General features: G+C 41.1%; 1 protein-coding gene across 5 annotated transcripts in view; it reads right to left on the bottom strand.

Annotated features, from left to right (window-relative positions):
• Window positions 1-17,298, bottom strand: part of MARK3 (microtubule affinity regulating kinase 3) — a 71,692-nt gene that overhangs the window by 27,457 nt on the left and 26,937 nt on the right. For all 5 annotated transcript variants that reach the window (XR_011600299.1, XM_070942178.1, XM_070942169.1 and 2 more), the window contains exons 4-5: window positions 15,910-15,958; window positions 12,119-12,184 (exon numbers count right to left, since the gene is read on the bottom strand). Coding sequence is in view for 4 of the 5 variants with exons in the window: in XM_070942178.1 (XP_070798279.1) it covers window positions 12,119-12,184; window positions 15,910-15,958 (115 nt within the window). In the remaining variant the exon portion in view is untranslated. The remainder of the gene's footprint in view (window positions 1-12,118; window positions 12,185-15,909; window positions 15,959-17,298) is intronic.

Below are 17,298 nucleotides of genomic sequence, written 5' to 3'. Positions count from 1 at the left end.
TTCTCACTTATAATGGAATTGGTATTCCAATCGTGCTTTTTGTAATCTTAGTGAAGCAAGATAATCATGACAGCAATAATAAATAACACCATATCTAATGTTGATCCAAAATGGTGATTCATTTAGATTACTATATTCCATAATTCAACTGCATATTGCATGAAAGAGATAATTTTGTCTGTCCTCAATCTCCTGCAATAAATGGCATTGGGTAATTAACTTCTAGTAACACAAGGAAGAAAAAACTATTATTCTTTATACCATATAATTTAGTTTTAGTTTTGCATATGATTCGGTAAGCCATGATCATGTTTCTTTTTCTTTTTTCCCACGCTGTAGTCTATAGCCTATAGGACAGTTCAAATATTGAGAATGTTTGCATATTAAATAAGGTCAAAATTATTGTTGCAGCAATATCACAAAAATTTAGATCAATAATGGTGGGAAACTGAAGAGGTTTACAATGGCTTGTATCTTGTGTTAGAATGAAAAGTAAATACATGAATATAATAAGAAGGGGTAAATTGCCTGAATCAAATTGAATTTTCTTATACTACCACAGAAAGATTCCTCTCCCCAGTTACTAGCAATTTTCCATCATCTGTAGCCTCATATTTAGAGCCTCCAGCTCTCCTGAACTTTTGCACATAGTGATCCGCAGATGGCTTTGAGGATATTATGTGAGCTGCTTTCCCAACCTATAACAAATATAGTCCACATATTTTTAGAGAATTGGAAAGAAGTTCAGGATAACATATGATGCATTCCTTTAAAGCTCTCCCATAATGTATATATATATAAGAAATTACTTCTGCAGTTAGAGAAGCAGAGACTGTGGTTAGTATGCTTCTGTACTTGAGAGAGTTGCATCAAGGAAGATCCTTATAACTGTTTCTCACACTTGGAGTTTTCAAGAAAAACCTATGCCAAAGCAACAATCCCTCATCTTGGAAAATATGGGAAAGCTCTTCACAACCCTATTTTTTGAGGGTCTAGAAAATGGTGGTTTAACTTCCAACTATTTAGGCCCCACAGAAAAAAAAATCTCCATACTAGTTCCAGTTTGGAAGCATGAGAATAAATACTACTACTACAATAAATAGGCTGATCCGATTTAAGCCAACTAAGCATTCTCTCCTCCAGAAGTTTCTAGGTTTCTGTTTACAGGTAGTTCACAAGTTATGACTGGTCACTAAGTTCAAAGTTATAATGGACTCCTGAAAAGCTATTCATTACCCAGTTTCAAAGTTATAATCACTGCAGCGCCCCTGCAGTCATATTTTCCCTTATGATTGACAGCAGGGATCTGTAGTAACCTCCTGCTCACTTCTCTTGCAATCCTGCTCCACAGGCATTGGGCCTGCTTTCATACTCCATTGAGTCCCAGATCCTCCTCCCCAACTACATCACTGATTGCTCACTTATTTACTGTAGAGTTCTGGAAGTCCAGAAGCTTGTGTTGGAGGCAAAAAGCAGGCTGATTCACTTCTTGGCATCCCTAGGCTGCATGGCTGTCCTGGAAATGGACATCATTTTATAGTGCCTGATCCTTGGATATTGTCACGAAGCTAACAGGAATGCCAGGTGGCAAAACAGCCTACTCTCCTTCACCAATGCAATCTCTGTTCTACAGAGAATAGGTTAGTGATTGGTGACAAGGGGTGAGGAGAATGTGGGACCTGATGGAGTGGAAAGCAGGCCCAAGACTTGTGAAGATACCAAGGGGCAGGAAGTGTCCTGGGGGAGGGGAGCCTTGGGAGGCCAAGGACAGGTGGATCTGGGCTAGGCTTCCCCCCACCTGAGGCATCTGTAACAGCCATATCAATAATCAGCCAGCAACCACTAATATAGTTGTTGTCACTGTGTCACTACTTTAAAATCCCCCCCCCCCCCCCCCGTTGACTGTACAAAGAATAGCAGTAAGGGAAATGTAAGAAAATGTCAATTGCTTACTATCTTCAGGTACTTTATTTTTTTAGTATATGGCCAGACAAGATATACCTTCATACTGTCTGAAAATTGGTTGGAAACTATTTAAATAATAAAAGAAAAATAATATTCTTTCAACTGAACAAAAAGCTATGTACGGATTAAAGAAAATCCAATTAATAAGTCACCCTAACTATAATGCAATACAAGAAATTTTTATCTGTTCAGAGTGAGTGAACATGCATGCTAACAAAACCATGCTTTCCTATATTATACAAATTAAGATCTTTTCAAGCCAGCTACAGTGAAAAAATAAAAGAAGGCTCCCTATTTTAATATGCAAATGAAGTATATTATAGCATAATATGCAAATAAAAAGTAAAATAGCAAGTGAAAAAATGAAAAGGTTACTTATAATTTATTAACATACTCCTCCAAGGGAAGAATTGGTTGTGTTATAAATAGTATATACTAGAATATACTCATTTGCTGTTGAGAACTGAAGTCAGGAACAACTCAGGTGTAATTAGGGATATTACTGATTATCCCCCACTCCCAACAACCCCACCTGAGTTTTGTTCTAAACTTTTGCTGTTCTTATGTGTCTGTAATAAATTTGTTCTCTCTTTGCAGCAGCAATATAGCAAGGGAATTGGATGTGTACAGGTAATCCCTGGGTTACGAGTGTTCCCTTAGCAAACGTTCAAAGTTATGCGATAAGCGTCCCCTAGCGTTTGCGAACAAGGTCCAAAACTATGAATCTTGCAGCATCACAGCAGTTGTTCGCCCTTATGAAAAGCAACAGAGGCTCTGTAACATTCGTCCTGCTTGTTGTCGGTCAAAATGGAACTTCGGAGGGGGTGGTGGATCCGTCCCTCAGAAGCTGTTTGGGGGTCTAGAGGTGTCTCCGGATCTGGTCCTCGTAAGCTCCATTTCAGCCTGCAACAGGTCAGGGGAGGCCCACGGAGGGCCGAACAGAGCGTTGGAGGGCCAAATCCAGTCCTCTGACGGGTTTACGACTTTTCGACTCCTACCCTTGGCCATTCCTGCTTCTCTGCCAGGCTTCTGCCTCGTAGGATTCTCCTCTAGCTTTTCTCCTCGGCTGACATGCCCCTGCCCATTCGCCCTGGCCAGTCGGCCACGGTCCTTCCATCCCACACCCTTCGGCATAGCCTATTCAACGCCACACTGTTCCTCCCAGGCTTTTAGCCTCCCAGGACGGTTAGCCACCAGCCAATCAGCTAGTTGCCAATGTTGGCAGCCAGAAATGCAAAGATGGGGGTGGGGAGTTCCCTTCCCTGCTCCCTTCCCACCTTTTGTTTCTTTCTTTTCTTTCTTGACTCCCTTCTCTCTCTCTCTCCCCCCCCCCCTTCCCTTCCTCCTTCCCTATCTCTTTCTAAGGCTAGGATACCCACCTGAAACAAAAACTCGTTTGGATGAAGCTATCCACACCTCCATCCCCGCTCTTCCCTTCCATCCCTCCCCTTCCTTCTCCTAACAAGTGCCTGAGACTGTTTGGATGCAGCAACTCCCCCAAACCCCACCCACACTGCCGGCAATGGCAACTAGCCGACGACTGGCTGATGGCTAACTGTCCTGGGAGGCTAAAAGGACGAACAGTGTGGCATCGAATGGGCCATGCCGAAGCGTGTGGGACTGAAGGGCTGTGGCTGACTGGCTGTGGCGAATGGGCGAGAGCGTGTTAGCTAAGGAGAAAAGCTAAAGGAGAATCTCTCAAGGCGGAAGCCTGTGGAGAAACAGGTGTGGCCAAGGGTAGGAGGCGAAAAATCCCATTCCGCCCTCCGACACTCTGTTCGGTCCTCCCCTGGCCTGTTGCAAGCCGAAACGGATGTTGGCTTACCTGAACGTCCCTTTTCTGCTCGCTGCGATGACATTCCCATGCATGGGTATTCCTCACTCCCATTGGTTCGACTGAGTGTCAATCATTTCCCTCTGTAGCTGGGGTAACGCCCACTCCGTCTCCGCATGAGCAGTCTTTTCACGAAGGTGTACTCCATAGAAGACTACTGGACCAGAACCAAACGGCTAGGAATAGCCCACCAAACCAGTAGTGGGATACCGAAAGCTGCAGAGGGAACAAAGCATGGAGGGCGCAAGCCCTTTTTTGAAACCAGATTGTAGAAATTGAAGAACATTGGGAACAGTCGCAGCTGTAGGATCGACGTGATTCATAGCACACCATTGAGCAAAGGCTTTCCAAGATGCGTTGTAAATGTGTACTGTCAACGGATGTCTGGCCGCTTGAATGGTAGATATCACTTCGCTGGAAAGGTGATCTTTTGTCAAGCGGATCGTTTCAAGCGCCAGACGGTCAACTGGAGCCATTCTGGCTCTGGGTGTTGCACAACTCCCTGGCTTAGAGAAATTTGGTCATGAGGAATCCTCCACCGTGGCTCGACAGATAGGTCCATCAGATCAGCGAACCACACCCGGTGCAGCCAATGCGGTGCCACCAACAGAAGGTCCGCTTGTTCCGCAATCATCTTCCGAATGATTGGTATCGGAGGAAAAGCATAAAGAAGACCTCGAGGCCACGGAGATCGAAGGGCATTCTGCACCTGACGCCGGGAAACAGGAGAAATACCTCGGTAGCTGCGTGTTTTGGGCCATGGCGAAAAGGTCGAGAATTGGAGACTCGAACCTGTGAGAGAGGTCCTGAAACCTCGGGTGCAGCTTCCACTCCGACTGATCCAGGCATCCCCTGCTGAGCCAGTCCATTTGTAGATTAACTGAGCCGGAAATGTGTTCCGCCCTCAACGAGAGGGTATGTCTCTCTGCCCAGGACATTAGCCATTCTGTCTCTTCCATCAGCGATCTGGAGCGAGTGCCCCCCTGTCGATTGACATGGGCCTTCATGGCCATGTTGTTGGTCAATATCAGTATATGCTTGTTGACGACTTGTAGGTAGAAATGACATAACGCCAAGCGAACTGCTCGTAACTTCATCCAATTGATGCTGTGTGTTTTTTCTAAGTGGGACCAGGTGCCGTGTGCCAATTGGGAATCCAGATGGGCACCCCACCCATAAAGGCTTGCGTCCATGGTTAACGTGACACGTTCTGACTCCAGAAATAGTGATCCCGCTCGAATTGCTGGCGAAAGCCACCATCGAAGAGACAACCTCACCCGAGGCGGAACTGCAACTTTGACTAGAGAATCACCCCGGCCTTGTCTCTGAAACGATAAGATGAACCATTGTAGTTGATGTGAATGGCGTGCCCACGGCACTATTGCAATGCAAGAAATGAGTTTGCCCAGTAATTGGGACAGTAGAATCAAGGGAAGCTTCTTGTGCATTAGCACCTGAGTCACCAGGTCCTTTATACTGGATTGACGATCTGAAGACAGGTAAACCAGCCCTTGCATAGAATCTATTATCGCACCCAGATGTAAGATGCGTGTCGTTGGGCAGAGATAACTTTTGTCCATATTGATCGTGAACCCGTGACTCTGCAAGGCGCAAAGCACAATCCATCTGTCTTGGTTTGCTTGGGTCACAGACGACGAGAGGATCAAGATGTCGTCCAGGTAACAGACTAGACACACAGGCAGTTCTCGGAGCGACGCTGCCACAGCCGCTAAGAGTTTTGTGAAAGTTTGCGGCGCTGACGAGAGTCCAAAAGGCATCACCCTGTATTGAAAATGGCGGTCTGCATAAGCAAACCGGAGGAACTGCCTGTGTGCCGGATGAATTGGCACATGTAAATATGCCTCCTTGAGATCTACTGATTGCATTAGATCTCCTTGGCGAATGCATCTGAGGAGGGATTTGAGCGAATGCATCTTGAAGCGTTGATACAACACACGGAGGTTCAGTTGTTTCAGATTCAGAATTCCTCTCCAGCCCCCCGAACTCTTTGGTACCAGGAATAATACTGAATAAAATCCGGTCCGTACCTGATCTTCCGGGACCGGCTCGATGGCCTCCAAGAAGTGTTGGATTTCAAGATCCATGAGGTGCCATTTGCAAGCTTGACTGGGTAATGGGCACTGGAGATAACGGTTCGGAGGGGTGGAGGTGAATTCCAAGGTGAGGCTACAAGTGACAGTGCGGAGAATCCATGTGTCCATCGTAGAAAGTTCCCACTGGTGGTAAAAGGACTGGAGCTTGCTGCCAATGGGAAGGAGAAGTGGTGAGTCACTTGCCGCGATGGAAGGAATGGGAACCCGCTCCTCGAAATGGCCGCTTGAAGTTTGACTGACGTCTGCCATGGTCACGAAAGGAAGCTCGATCTGAAGAAGGGGGATATGCTTGGGGTATCGAACGTTGAAAATAGGAACCACTGGGCCCAGGTTTGGCATGAAAGGGCTGATGCGGATACGGTGAGTATCTGCGATCCGGTCTCCTATACGATGAAGGCAACACCTTTTCCTTATTCTGGCCTTCAACCAATACAGGATCCAGGGATGCCCCAAAAAGGGAAGGTCCCTTATAGGGGGCCGCCGTGAGCCTCCATTTGGACTTCATATCGGCCCTCCAATGTCGGAGCCACAGAAGTCGATGAGAAGTCACCATGGATGCTAGAGCCACGTCCAGTGAAGCATCCGCCAAATACTCGGCCGCTGCAACAATCTTAGTCACATCCTGGTGTAATCTTGCTTCTTTTGGAGGCAACCTGTCTCGGAGTTGGCGGAGCCAGATTAGTGACACCCGGTTAAAAACCAACGCTGAGGTTGCTGCTCGAATGGCCCAGGCAGCTGCCTGGTGGGTTTTGCGAAAGGCCATCTCAGCTCTTTTGTCCTCCAATTTGAGAACTTCGCCAATGTCACTAACTAGAACCGATGATGACGTGAGACTAGCCACAGGTTCGTCCACAGATGGTAACTGGAGTAAGGCATCAAGCTCCGGTGCTGGACAGTACAGCTTCTTGTCATAACTATTAAGACCCGAGAGGGACCCAGGATGCCCCCATGGTTTTTGAATTACCTGTGAAAAAAGGTCTGGGCATGGCACAAAGTCATAATCCTCCTTAGGCAACATGAACAGATTCCCATTGGGATCAGCCTGTGTTTGGGAGGGAGAAGACTGGTCAAGCCCCTTACCCATGTTGGTAGCCATTTTAGCCTTATGTAGAAGTGACTTGAATAAGGCAGGTCTAAATAACCCCGGAAAGGCTGGTTTATCCAGCACTATTTCTTCATCCTCTGAGAATTCAAAGTCTTCAAGGCAATCCTCATCTCGGACAGGCTCTGCCAAGTATCCATAGGACTGGGTTGAAGGTAGAAGTGGAGCCATGGGAACAGTACATTGCGCCCTGGTGCACCCTCAGACAGGATATGACCGCTGGTTTGTTGTAACCCCACCTGAAAAATGTGTGTGATCGCTTGTGAAACTAATGATTGAAAATCCAAGGACTGACCACAGCTGTGTCCCTCTCCTGCATGGAGACCGGCAGCAGTCGGGGTGAACATGGCCTCCGGCATAGTCTGAGGTATCTGAGGGGGTAGGCTCGTAGGACCCGAAAAATGGGCATAGGCGGATCAGGTCCTCCCTGAACACTGGCCAAATTATGGTCCTGAGTCTCGTATGTAAGGTCCTCCAGTGGCCATGCCACATTATCAGCCTCCTGAGGAGCAAAACGTTAATCACAGACTGCTGAGCCACTGTAGCTTCTAGTTGGGTAAGGCTAGAGCCAGGCTGCGCTTGTCGCTGCGCCTTGTTGAACTGACGCTCTAAGGCATTATGCCGGTGTTGGGCATCCTTATCAACCCCAGTAGCTGCTCTGGTTGACCTAGCGGGCTTAGCAGAGCACGAATGTGCCCTCTTGCTCCTCAAAGGCTTGGAGGATGTAGCCCTGGGTGGGGAGGGATCCTGATCAATGTCCGAAGACAACTCCGCATCTGCCATTGCCCTTAAGGGTAGTGATGCGTGACAAAGGAGCATAAATAGGACTCTCTAACACAGCAATATGGCCCCATCAGAAAATAGAATAAAATGCACACTTCCCTTTGAAGGTAGCAGAGGCGTGAGGTGTAGAACGATGGCGGGAGGCAGGGCAATGCCGGGACCGTGTCCTCAGCCCGTCGCTTCGCTCACAGCTCTGATAGATCAAGTCCAGAGCCTGTAGAAATCAACCGCCCAATTCCGAAGCCCATGAAATGGCGGGATGAGCGACAAGCGGCCCAAAATGGTGGTCGCGAGTAGGCAATCCCCTCAGCAGACCGCAGGCAATGAAAACAATCCGTTACAAAATGCTCTGCTCAAGCTTGCAAGTCCACTGCGCCGCGAACTGTCAGGTGAGAAAAAATGGTGGGAAGATTCAACCGCCGCGAAACGTCCTCCCGACAAGCCAAGTATGCCTCAAGAGGCAGGGATTGCTATGCCACTAAGGCGCCGAGAGCTGCAAGGGGAAAGGCGGTTGCTGGCACGCCGGACAACCAGCTCTTTCACCACCGGCAAAAGGCTGTGCGTGGCGTCCCAAGACAAGCCTCAGAAGCGCTGCAGTTTAAATATACGTATCGGCGGCTGGTGCCCCGGAGCCCCGGGAACACCCACTCGCAAATCGCCACGTATGATGTTTTTGCTACTCCCACGAAGCACAACTCTTGAGAAAGGCAAAGCGCCAAAATTTGGAAAAAAATAAAGAAACGAATAAACAAGAAATAGTATAACTGTGAAGAGCAAAGGCACTCAAGTCTGACTCCCAACAACTGAGTGAAAAGACTGTGCATTCGGAAACGGAGTGGGCGTGACCCCAGCTACAGAGGGAAATGATTGGCACTCAGTCGAACCAATGGGAGTGAGGAATACCCATGTGTGGGAATATCGGAGCAGCGAGTCAGGAAAATGGAGCTTCTGCGGGCCAAATTTTCCCCTTTGAAGCTCCATTTAGGAAGGCAACCTGCTGGGTGAAGCCTGTGGAGGTCCAAACAGAACTGCAGAGGGGCACAAGCAGCTGAGAGGCTGGAGAGGAGACTGCTTGGTAAGTGACCCGGCACAGCAGGTTTGAGAAGCAATTGGGAGCATGAGGTATTTCAGTGGGCTGGGGAGGCCTTGGGTGGTTTTAGGCAGGTGGCCTGTTCCATCAGGAAGGCCCCCCATGGCCTTCCTCATCCTGAAATACCTCATGTGTACTTAAGAAGCCTCACATTTGATTAGCAAATGTGTGGGCAAAAGGAGGGAGTGATCCAGGGGTGAAATGCTACTGGTTTTACCTGGTTCAGACGAACCGGTAGTGATAAAAACTACCGGTTCGGGTGAACTGGTAGTAAAAAATAGCTACCGATTTGTCTGAACCGGTATTTCCGACGATCAGCTGTGCCGCACGGTTTATATTTGCTAGAAAGCAGGAAATCCTGCTTTCTAGTGAAGCTAAATCGCACGGCACAGCTGTTCCCCCCCCTCACTGTTCTACTTACCTAGTGAAGTCTTCTTTTTCCACACAAAGCGAATGTTTGGCACGCGCTGCCCATGCGTACACACGTGGCCAGCGAACTGCACGCACGGCCAGTGAACCGCTGGCAAACCAGTTCAGATTTCACCACTAGAGTGATCTCATTCAAGGTATGAGATTCACTCCCACGAATCCTTGGGTTACAAATGGAATAGGCAGGCTCCATTACATTCGTAACTCAAGGACTACCTGTATTGCTTCCACTTCCAGTAACATATAATGAATACATTATAACATTCTCATAACTTTAAACAATTATTGAACATATGGTCATACCAGAGAACTATCCGTATAGTCAATCTTAAAAACCGTTCATGAAACTAATCTTTTTTATAGGTTCTAGGCTCAACTATTTTAAATAATTTATATATGTACTTCCTCCCAGTAAAGAGGGAGTACATTCCAGAAAGGGGGAGGGAGACAACAGGCAACAGAGCCTGGAAATTGATAGTGTGTTCAGATAGCCACTCCTTAGATTCTCACAGGTTATATCTGTTAGGCCGAGAACAGCAAGGATTTAGTCTGGCAAGATTCTGTCTGTAATGTGTAACCAAATATAGAACTGAACTGTGGTTGAATTGTGTTCTATTTTGTTTTTAGACTTAGCCAAACATTAATGAATCTAATGCTAGTATTCATTTTAGACTAGGCACTGTGATTATGTTATTGATAACTTACTTTTCCATATGCTCTATTGTCAAAAGCAGGAGAGAGAACAAATCACAATACAGTAACTGAAACACAGCAAATCTACTTTAAATTTTTACATGTAGCAGAACATCCCCACCCCATTTAATTGAATGTGTTAAATACTGAATACAGATAAACAGAATCCTGAGTTACCATCTATCCAGATGGGAAGATTGGCTGGAGAGGCCCTGTTAGAGAAACTCCTGAATTCAAAGGCTAGATAGAAAGAGGGCTTGGAGAATGACGAATCCATTAGCTGCTTTGAGTGGTCAAAGGTTTTTAACAACAACAACAACAACAACAACAACAACCACCACAAAAACAATACTAATCAGTAGTAATGGGAAAAGCTATAGATTTTCCAGGCATAAAAAATATTCCTCGGTGTTAACATCATCAATAAAATAGATGCCTTCGTGTACCTGTCCATCTTATCTCTAGTAAGCCTCTGAAATTATTTTCAATGCTGTTCAGGTTAATGGACTGAAATTGATCTTGGATAATCTAGCCCAAGACCGTTAAGTGCTTTAAAAAACATTTACTGTATTTCATACCGAACCCAAAAATAACAGAAAATCAATGGAATTGGTAGATAATCACAGTTCAAAGTTGACTGTTGGGACTTAGCCAACCAATGGTCTAGAAAAGGTTAACTTTTGCCTTATTTAGATGGTAGTAAGATTTTATAGAGAGGAAATGATTTGTATGTATGTTTTTGTTTAAAAAAGGAAGACATGGTATAGTTTTCAGCTTGTAGCTATCACTGAAATATGTCTTTTCCTATCTGCAAGACAAACTGCATGATAACATCAGAGCAATAAAACACCTCATTTTCAGAACACAATATGACATCAAATATTGGGACTGTCCAGAATATTAATAACAATTAAATTAAAAATTAAAAGTATGACTAAGCCAAGATAGGGGAAAATATTGAAGTAGCAACTAAATTAATCAATCTCCTAATCATAGTAAAACCACAAGGGTTTAAATGTGATTTGAAGCCCAATATAAAGGTCATCCTGACCAAATTTAATTCATTTATAACTTTTAGAATAGTTAAATAGTAAATAAAACTAACTATGAAATGTACAAACACAAAATTATTTTAAGAAATAACTGAGGATATGGGGAAGCTCTTTCTAAAATAATAAACAACTGTTAAGTACTGATTCCTGAGGAGATAAAAGTATCAAACTATTGTTAAAATTTAAGTTCTGATGCTTTGAAAAACATTTTAAAATTCTTTTATAATCTATTAAATATGAATATAAACTTTTCCCATAGTTAATCTTTAATCACCAGTTAAGCTAATCAGTGTTCTTTACCAGTGTTCTTTATCATTCAGTAGAAGGAAGCTATTCTATGTAAATAAAAAAAATCTGTCCAACCATTTTTTACACTATGAGTATTTACCTGCTAAATATAAATAAATTGTTGTATCCATGAACAATCAGATCTCTTTTATAACTCTTAGTGACTGAGATTTCATTTTGTTTTCCAAAATGCAAAGTAAAGAGGAAGTAATGAAGATAAAATTATCTTGTTTGCAGACAATTCTTAGGCTTATTATTTTGATAGCTAATCGTAACAGTCTGCATATAAAATGTTTTATCATGTACAGATAAAAAAGAAAGTTGCAAGTGATATACTGTACTGTGTACAAAGGACAAGCCAATGTAAAAACTGTTTATTTGCAAATTAACATGTTATTTGGGAAATATATAAAGCACCAAGGACATAAAAAAGAAGAGGGAAAAATACACATTTCACGAATTACAATTTTTATTTTCCCAACTGGCTGGAAAGGGAGTTTATTAATATAACAAAAATATAATTATTTAAATCGGGCAAATAAATTAACAAGTACTAGTGTTTTTTGAAAGCACAGACATCTAAAGTTCTGGATTCCTATTCTAGATACTTTATAGTCCTTGCTTAATAACAAGGGGAAAATAATTACTGAAAATAATTAAGTATTCTTATAGTTACAAAGTGATAATTCTTAAATATCTTGTTCAAAAATAAAATTTTATATAAACAGAAGCTAGGTAAGCGTTTTGCTTGCAAGTGTTTGAACTTACCTCCACTTGCATATTCCATGATTAAGTAGAGTGTTTTTTCAGTCTCAATTACTTCAAATAATTTAACTGGAACAATAACAGCAACCAAAAAAAGAAAGAGAAAGAACTAGTTTAGAGATGCTATCAAATATATGTATCTACTTGTACAATATAAATATATTTCATTCTCCTATCTGATATTCCAGTGAATGATATCAAATACAAAATACATATTTTAATCAAATTCTCCCTGGAATACAAGAACAGCAAGGCATTGCTAAACATGAGAAACCTGGCTCCTTTTGCAAATTGCCATCCCAATTTTCTACTTAATGTCCTTTGGCTAGAAATGCTAAAGAATGAATCTACATAGTATGTTGTTTTCACTGAGTCATAGCCTCTCAAGATGAACTGCATATTCTATAATTAAAATCACAGGGGAATCTCAAAAGCAGTTTACAGGCAGAGATAAGTATTCACAGAAAAATGTCAAAAGCCTTGCTAAACATCAGCTGAAAAAAGCTCTTTGCATTGTAGCAATAGCATTTTATTAGGGGATGCAGACCAAAATTGCAGTACTGAAACCACTTAAAGGTCAGACCTCTAAGTAGTTTCAGGAAGCACCAATTGATTATATTTTAGGAAGCCACCTCCCCCCCCCAACAAATCAAAGGCTAATGCAGAAACATTTAAATGAGTCCATCCTGTTATTTCATAGTCACATTCAGGAGATTTAATACACTACAGTAGATATATAAACATTTATTATAGTCTGTAATATATAAGACAGTTAAATTTATTCAAATAAGCAAGCTAAAGCAATAGAAATGAAATAAGATATTACCTATTAACAATCATACAGGAATACATAACTATAACCCAGCTCTCCATTGTATACATCACAATTCTCACTTGAAATCAAAATCAAATAACAAGATTTGCTTTTACGTCTTCTCAAGATAGCATACAAATTGATTAATGCTAACAGTTTTACTTTAAAATCTGAAAATTAACCTTTACCATTATTACTCTTTTTTCTTAAGAAAGTCAGAAAAATGTGTTCTATTTACTTGACTAGGATTTGAGTAGAAAGTTTAATTAGGAAAAAGTAAAATGCTGATATATATATATATATAAAATATGGAAATTATATTCCTCCATTCAGAGGGGCTTCATATGGTAATTTGAGAGTCTTACTGGGCTCAGTAAATGATCAGCAAGCAGCAGGTGTGGCAAAGACTTTTGTAAAGTTACATTTTGTGCACCAATTGCAGCCATTCCTGGATGAAGGATCTCAAAATTACTGATGCCTTACTGACCTCCCATTTAGATTACTATACTACATGGAACTGCTCTTGGAAAATATTTAGAAGCTGCTGCATGAGGATTCTTCTTCAAAAGCATATTACTATCATTTGAAAGAAATCAAAATGGCCTTTGAAGTAAACCAGGAAGAAACATTACTACTCAGTTTCCTAATACTGTATAGGTACATAATATCATTTAATTATTCATGCTAGTATATTATTTATGTTTAGATAGTGAAGTGATAGATATTTTTAGATTAATTTGAATAGAGATGCACATATAGTTACTGGAAGAAATTTACAGAAATTAAGGCAGACTTCTGTATTAATAAATCAATTTTCTATAATTATGATCTTCTGTCTATATTACATTTGGTTAGTTAAGGCTTTGCCTCAGGCTAAGATTACAATATTTATTCAATTTTTGGTGAACTTATAATTCTTATCAAAGATCATGTCTTCCTAATTGAGAACTAAACATTGCTAATGAATTATGCTGATTAGAGACACACAAGATTCAAAATGATTCCTCTCAAATAATTATTCAAATCAATATTCACAGCTGAATCATATACTCAGATGACATCCCAAAAGATATATAACATTCTTCGCTTCTGTCAAATTAGAATCATATAAACAGAGTTATTACTTAGTGTATGTGTTTTTAACTAGATGTTCTTTATCGTGACAGTGCCAAAAAATTGTGTTGTAGTTACACATCTTGAGAAAAAAGATGTTACTTTAAAAGGTAAAAAAAGAGAAAAGCATGTTTTTTTTCTGACCTGTTCATACCAATAAAAAATCCTGAGATTTAAGTAATCAGTGTTGATTGATCTTCAGAATTTAGTCCAACAATAATAGTCCTTAGCAGCTGCAAACTAGTTACTGCTTTATTCTCTTCAATATCCAAACTACAAAAAACTGATATAATCTCATTTGAAAATAAATGTGTACTTGGGTTATAAATTTAGCATGTGCAACACTGCTGAATGCTGTAGAGCTGCAGCAGATCCAAATATTTTAAGGACAAATGATGAGTCCCCTGAAGCTGAGGAAAATGTTTACAATAAGACAAATTATTTTATGGATAACAATAGCACTTAGATTTATATACCACCCCATAGTGCTTTACAGCACTCTCTAAGTGATTTACAAAGTCAGCGTATTGCCTCCAACAATCTGGGTCCTCATTTTACCGACCTAGGAAGGATGGAAGGCTGAGTCAACCTTGAACCAGTCAGGATCGAACTCTTGGAAGTGGGCCAAGTTAGCAATAATGCATTCTAACCACGGCACCACCACAGCTCTTTCCAGAAGTTGTACCTCAGCAGCAGACAAGACCAAAGGCAAACTCTCTTTGGGACACACCATTCCATTTATTAAGGCTATTAGATCTGAGCTGCAAAAAAATATTTTACTGCAATTCAGTGGCCATCTATATATTTTTTCTGTCCGAATCTGGAAGCCCATTTTCTTGCATCCATTCATATTTCCGCCTAAATTCCCTCCATATTTCTTTCATCCTCCTTTTTTCTAGCAATGCTTCTAATCCGTTTCTTTCTCCCTCCCCAGTGTCTTATTCTGTTCCCCTCCTTGCTTTATACTCTATTGTTCCCACTCCTTTTTCCTGTGCGCTCTCCCTCTCCTGTTAGTCTGAAGCTCCTCAACATATGTTACCCAGGTGAATGAGGGCTTATTGGAGGTGGAGAAAACAGAAGCATAGCTGAGTGTTTGCTCAGAGCAGCTCAAGCTTTTCCAGAAAGAATTAATGTAATAGAGCATGTCTGAGCACTTATAAAGAAGAATAGTGCCCAAGATAAGGAGACAGCCGTACGAAAGACAAAGCCAGGGCAGAATGAACCACAGAAAGCAGATTTTTCAATTGAAAAGCATTTCAAGATTTATCTAATCCACTCGTTCCCATATCTCAACAATTAATATTCTTTAATATGCTCCAGAAGAAATTTGGATTATCAGCTATAATGGATATATATACAATTGCTTCCTCTGAAAGGGAACAAACTGCAGGCAAGATAAAGTATTCATTTACATCCAGAAGGCTTCTGACTTTGAAAACTGCCTTCCCCTGCAGAATGCTGCAACTACTTGAGTTATGATGAGCCAATGTTATTTGTGATACCTGCTCACAATATACCACAGAACGATTGGTGATATTATGACAAGTACATTAATTCTGCCTTGCAGCACATAATTAAGGAAGAGGCATGCCCAATAGAAAAGTTTCACATACAGGAGATAACTATGTGATCAATCTGCATACTAAGACCTTAGATTTTAAATGAATAAAATACATTTTGAGTATAGTTGAGTGAAACTGTGAAAATGTAGGAAGATACTGAATGCAGTAGGAATGACTGATGTGCTTTAAAAAATCATGTGGATTATGAAGATGTTAAATGTACATTTATACATATATTTTAAAAATACATATTTGAATGGATAAATAGATCTATGCAAAAAGAGAACGTTAAAATCATACTCTACCTATGTTAGGATGATTTAAAATCTTCATTATCCTTACTTCCCTAAACAGCTAGAAAAGAAAATTAAAAAGTTAGTATTACATGTAAGAGTGCATGTAAGAGTGTTACAACTGTAATCATATTTGAAGAGTCTAGAAAATTACAAGTATACTAGAAAAAAAGATATAAGAGCTTTTCTTCTCTCCCTACACAAGCAAGCATACTTTGAATACCAAGTTTTAACACTAAAGAGATTTCAGAAGAACATTCAATCTTCTTTCAGGTTTTCTTAATCTGAACATTAGATTAGAACTTTAGAGAGTCACTTTAGTCTAGTGGTTAAGGCACCCGGCTAGAAACCAGGAAACTAGTTCTAAGATCTCCCTGACAACTCTTTCGTGTGCCGCTTTGAACATGAAAACTTTGGGACTCTAGTAAGGTGATTTGTCTTGACTTTGGGAATTTCTTCCTCACTTATGTGTACATGTTCATTTGTGCTCAAGCTTCCTCTCCAACTTCTCATTTTTAATGGAAAAATTCAGAATTCAATGAGAGAAGGAGCCTGGTGAGTGGCAAAGGAAGTTCCCTGGATATATTGGTACCCTTAGCCACTACATTGGGAAGTCTGTCTATAGAGTGTAAATTATAACAGTCATTCAAATGTTGGAAAATTCCCTCAACTAAACAAGGTTGTAAAATATTCTTGGCCATTTTTTTCCCTACAGCCCATTATACCTGTCCACATTCATTCCACAGATATGCACTGCACTGCAAGAATTAGAAGGTTTCTAAAAATCACCTCTCCATTCCACTGGCAGACATTTATAATCACCGGAATGACTACCATTAATTAAAGGTTCATAATAACTCAATAATAGCTTTGTTCTTCTCCCTTATATAATTTTATTTCATATATTTAATAAGGAACATGACAACAGAAGGTTTGCATTTGTATTTACTTGTTTCTGTGAAAGCACTTGCACTGTTTTGGACATTTAGGTATAATAAATAATGCCTTTTTTATTTTTTCCTATAAAATGTAAGATTCTATTTAAATGTGTAACTGGATTGTTCTAAACTGAATTCACACCTATTATAATATAGACATTAACTGGGAAACTAAACTGCTTGCTAGATTATTTTCAACTCAAAGTAAGATATTTTCATCAAGGTGTTAATAAAGTAAACAATATTCATTTGACAGCTGGGATTTTCAGTTGGGAAGATTCCAAAAGCAAAGACTGATTCCTAAGAACTGCATGATCTGCACAATGGTTTCCTTTCTCTGCTTTTGAAGTAACCAAGGTTTCAAGTTGACACTCCAAACATTTGCTTTGTTATTTTCTGCTCTAAATAGAGAAAGGAGCAGAGCAATCAAATGGTTTTATTTTATTGCCTCAGAGATAATGCT

This window comes from Pituophis catenifer, unplaced genomic scaffold (assembly GCF_029215685.1).
Source record: "Pituophis catenifer annectens isolate HBS135680 unplaced genomic scaffold, rPitCat1.0.hap2 SCAF_1, whole genome shotgun sequence".
Taxonomy (NCBI): domain Eukaryota; kingdom Metazoa; phylum Chordata; class Lepidosauria; order Squamata; family Colubridae; genus Pituophis; species Pituophis catenifer.
The sequence above is the reverse complement of the archived record's forward strand: the minus strand, read 5'-3'. Positions and strand labels throughout refer to the sequence as shown.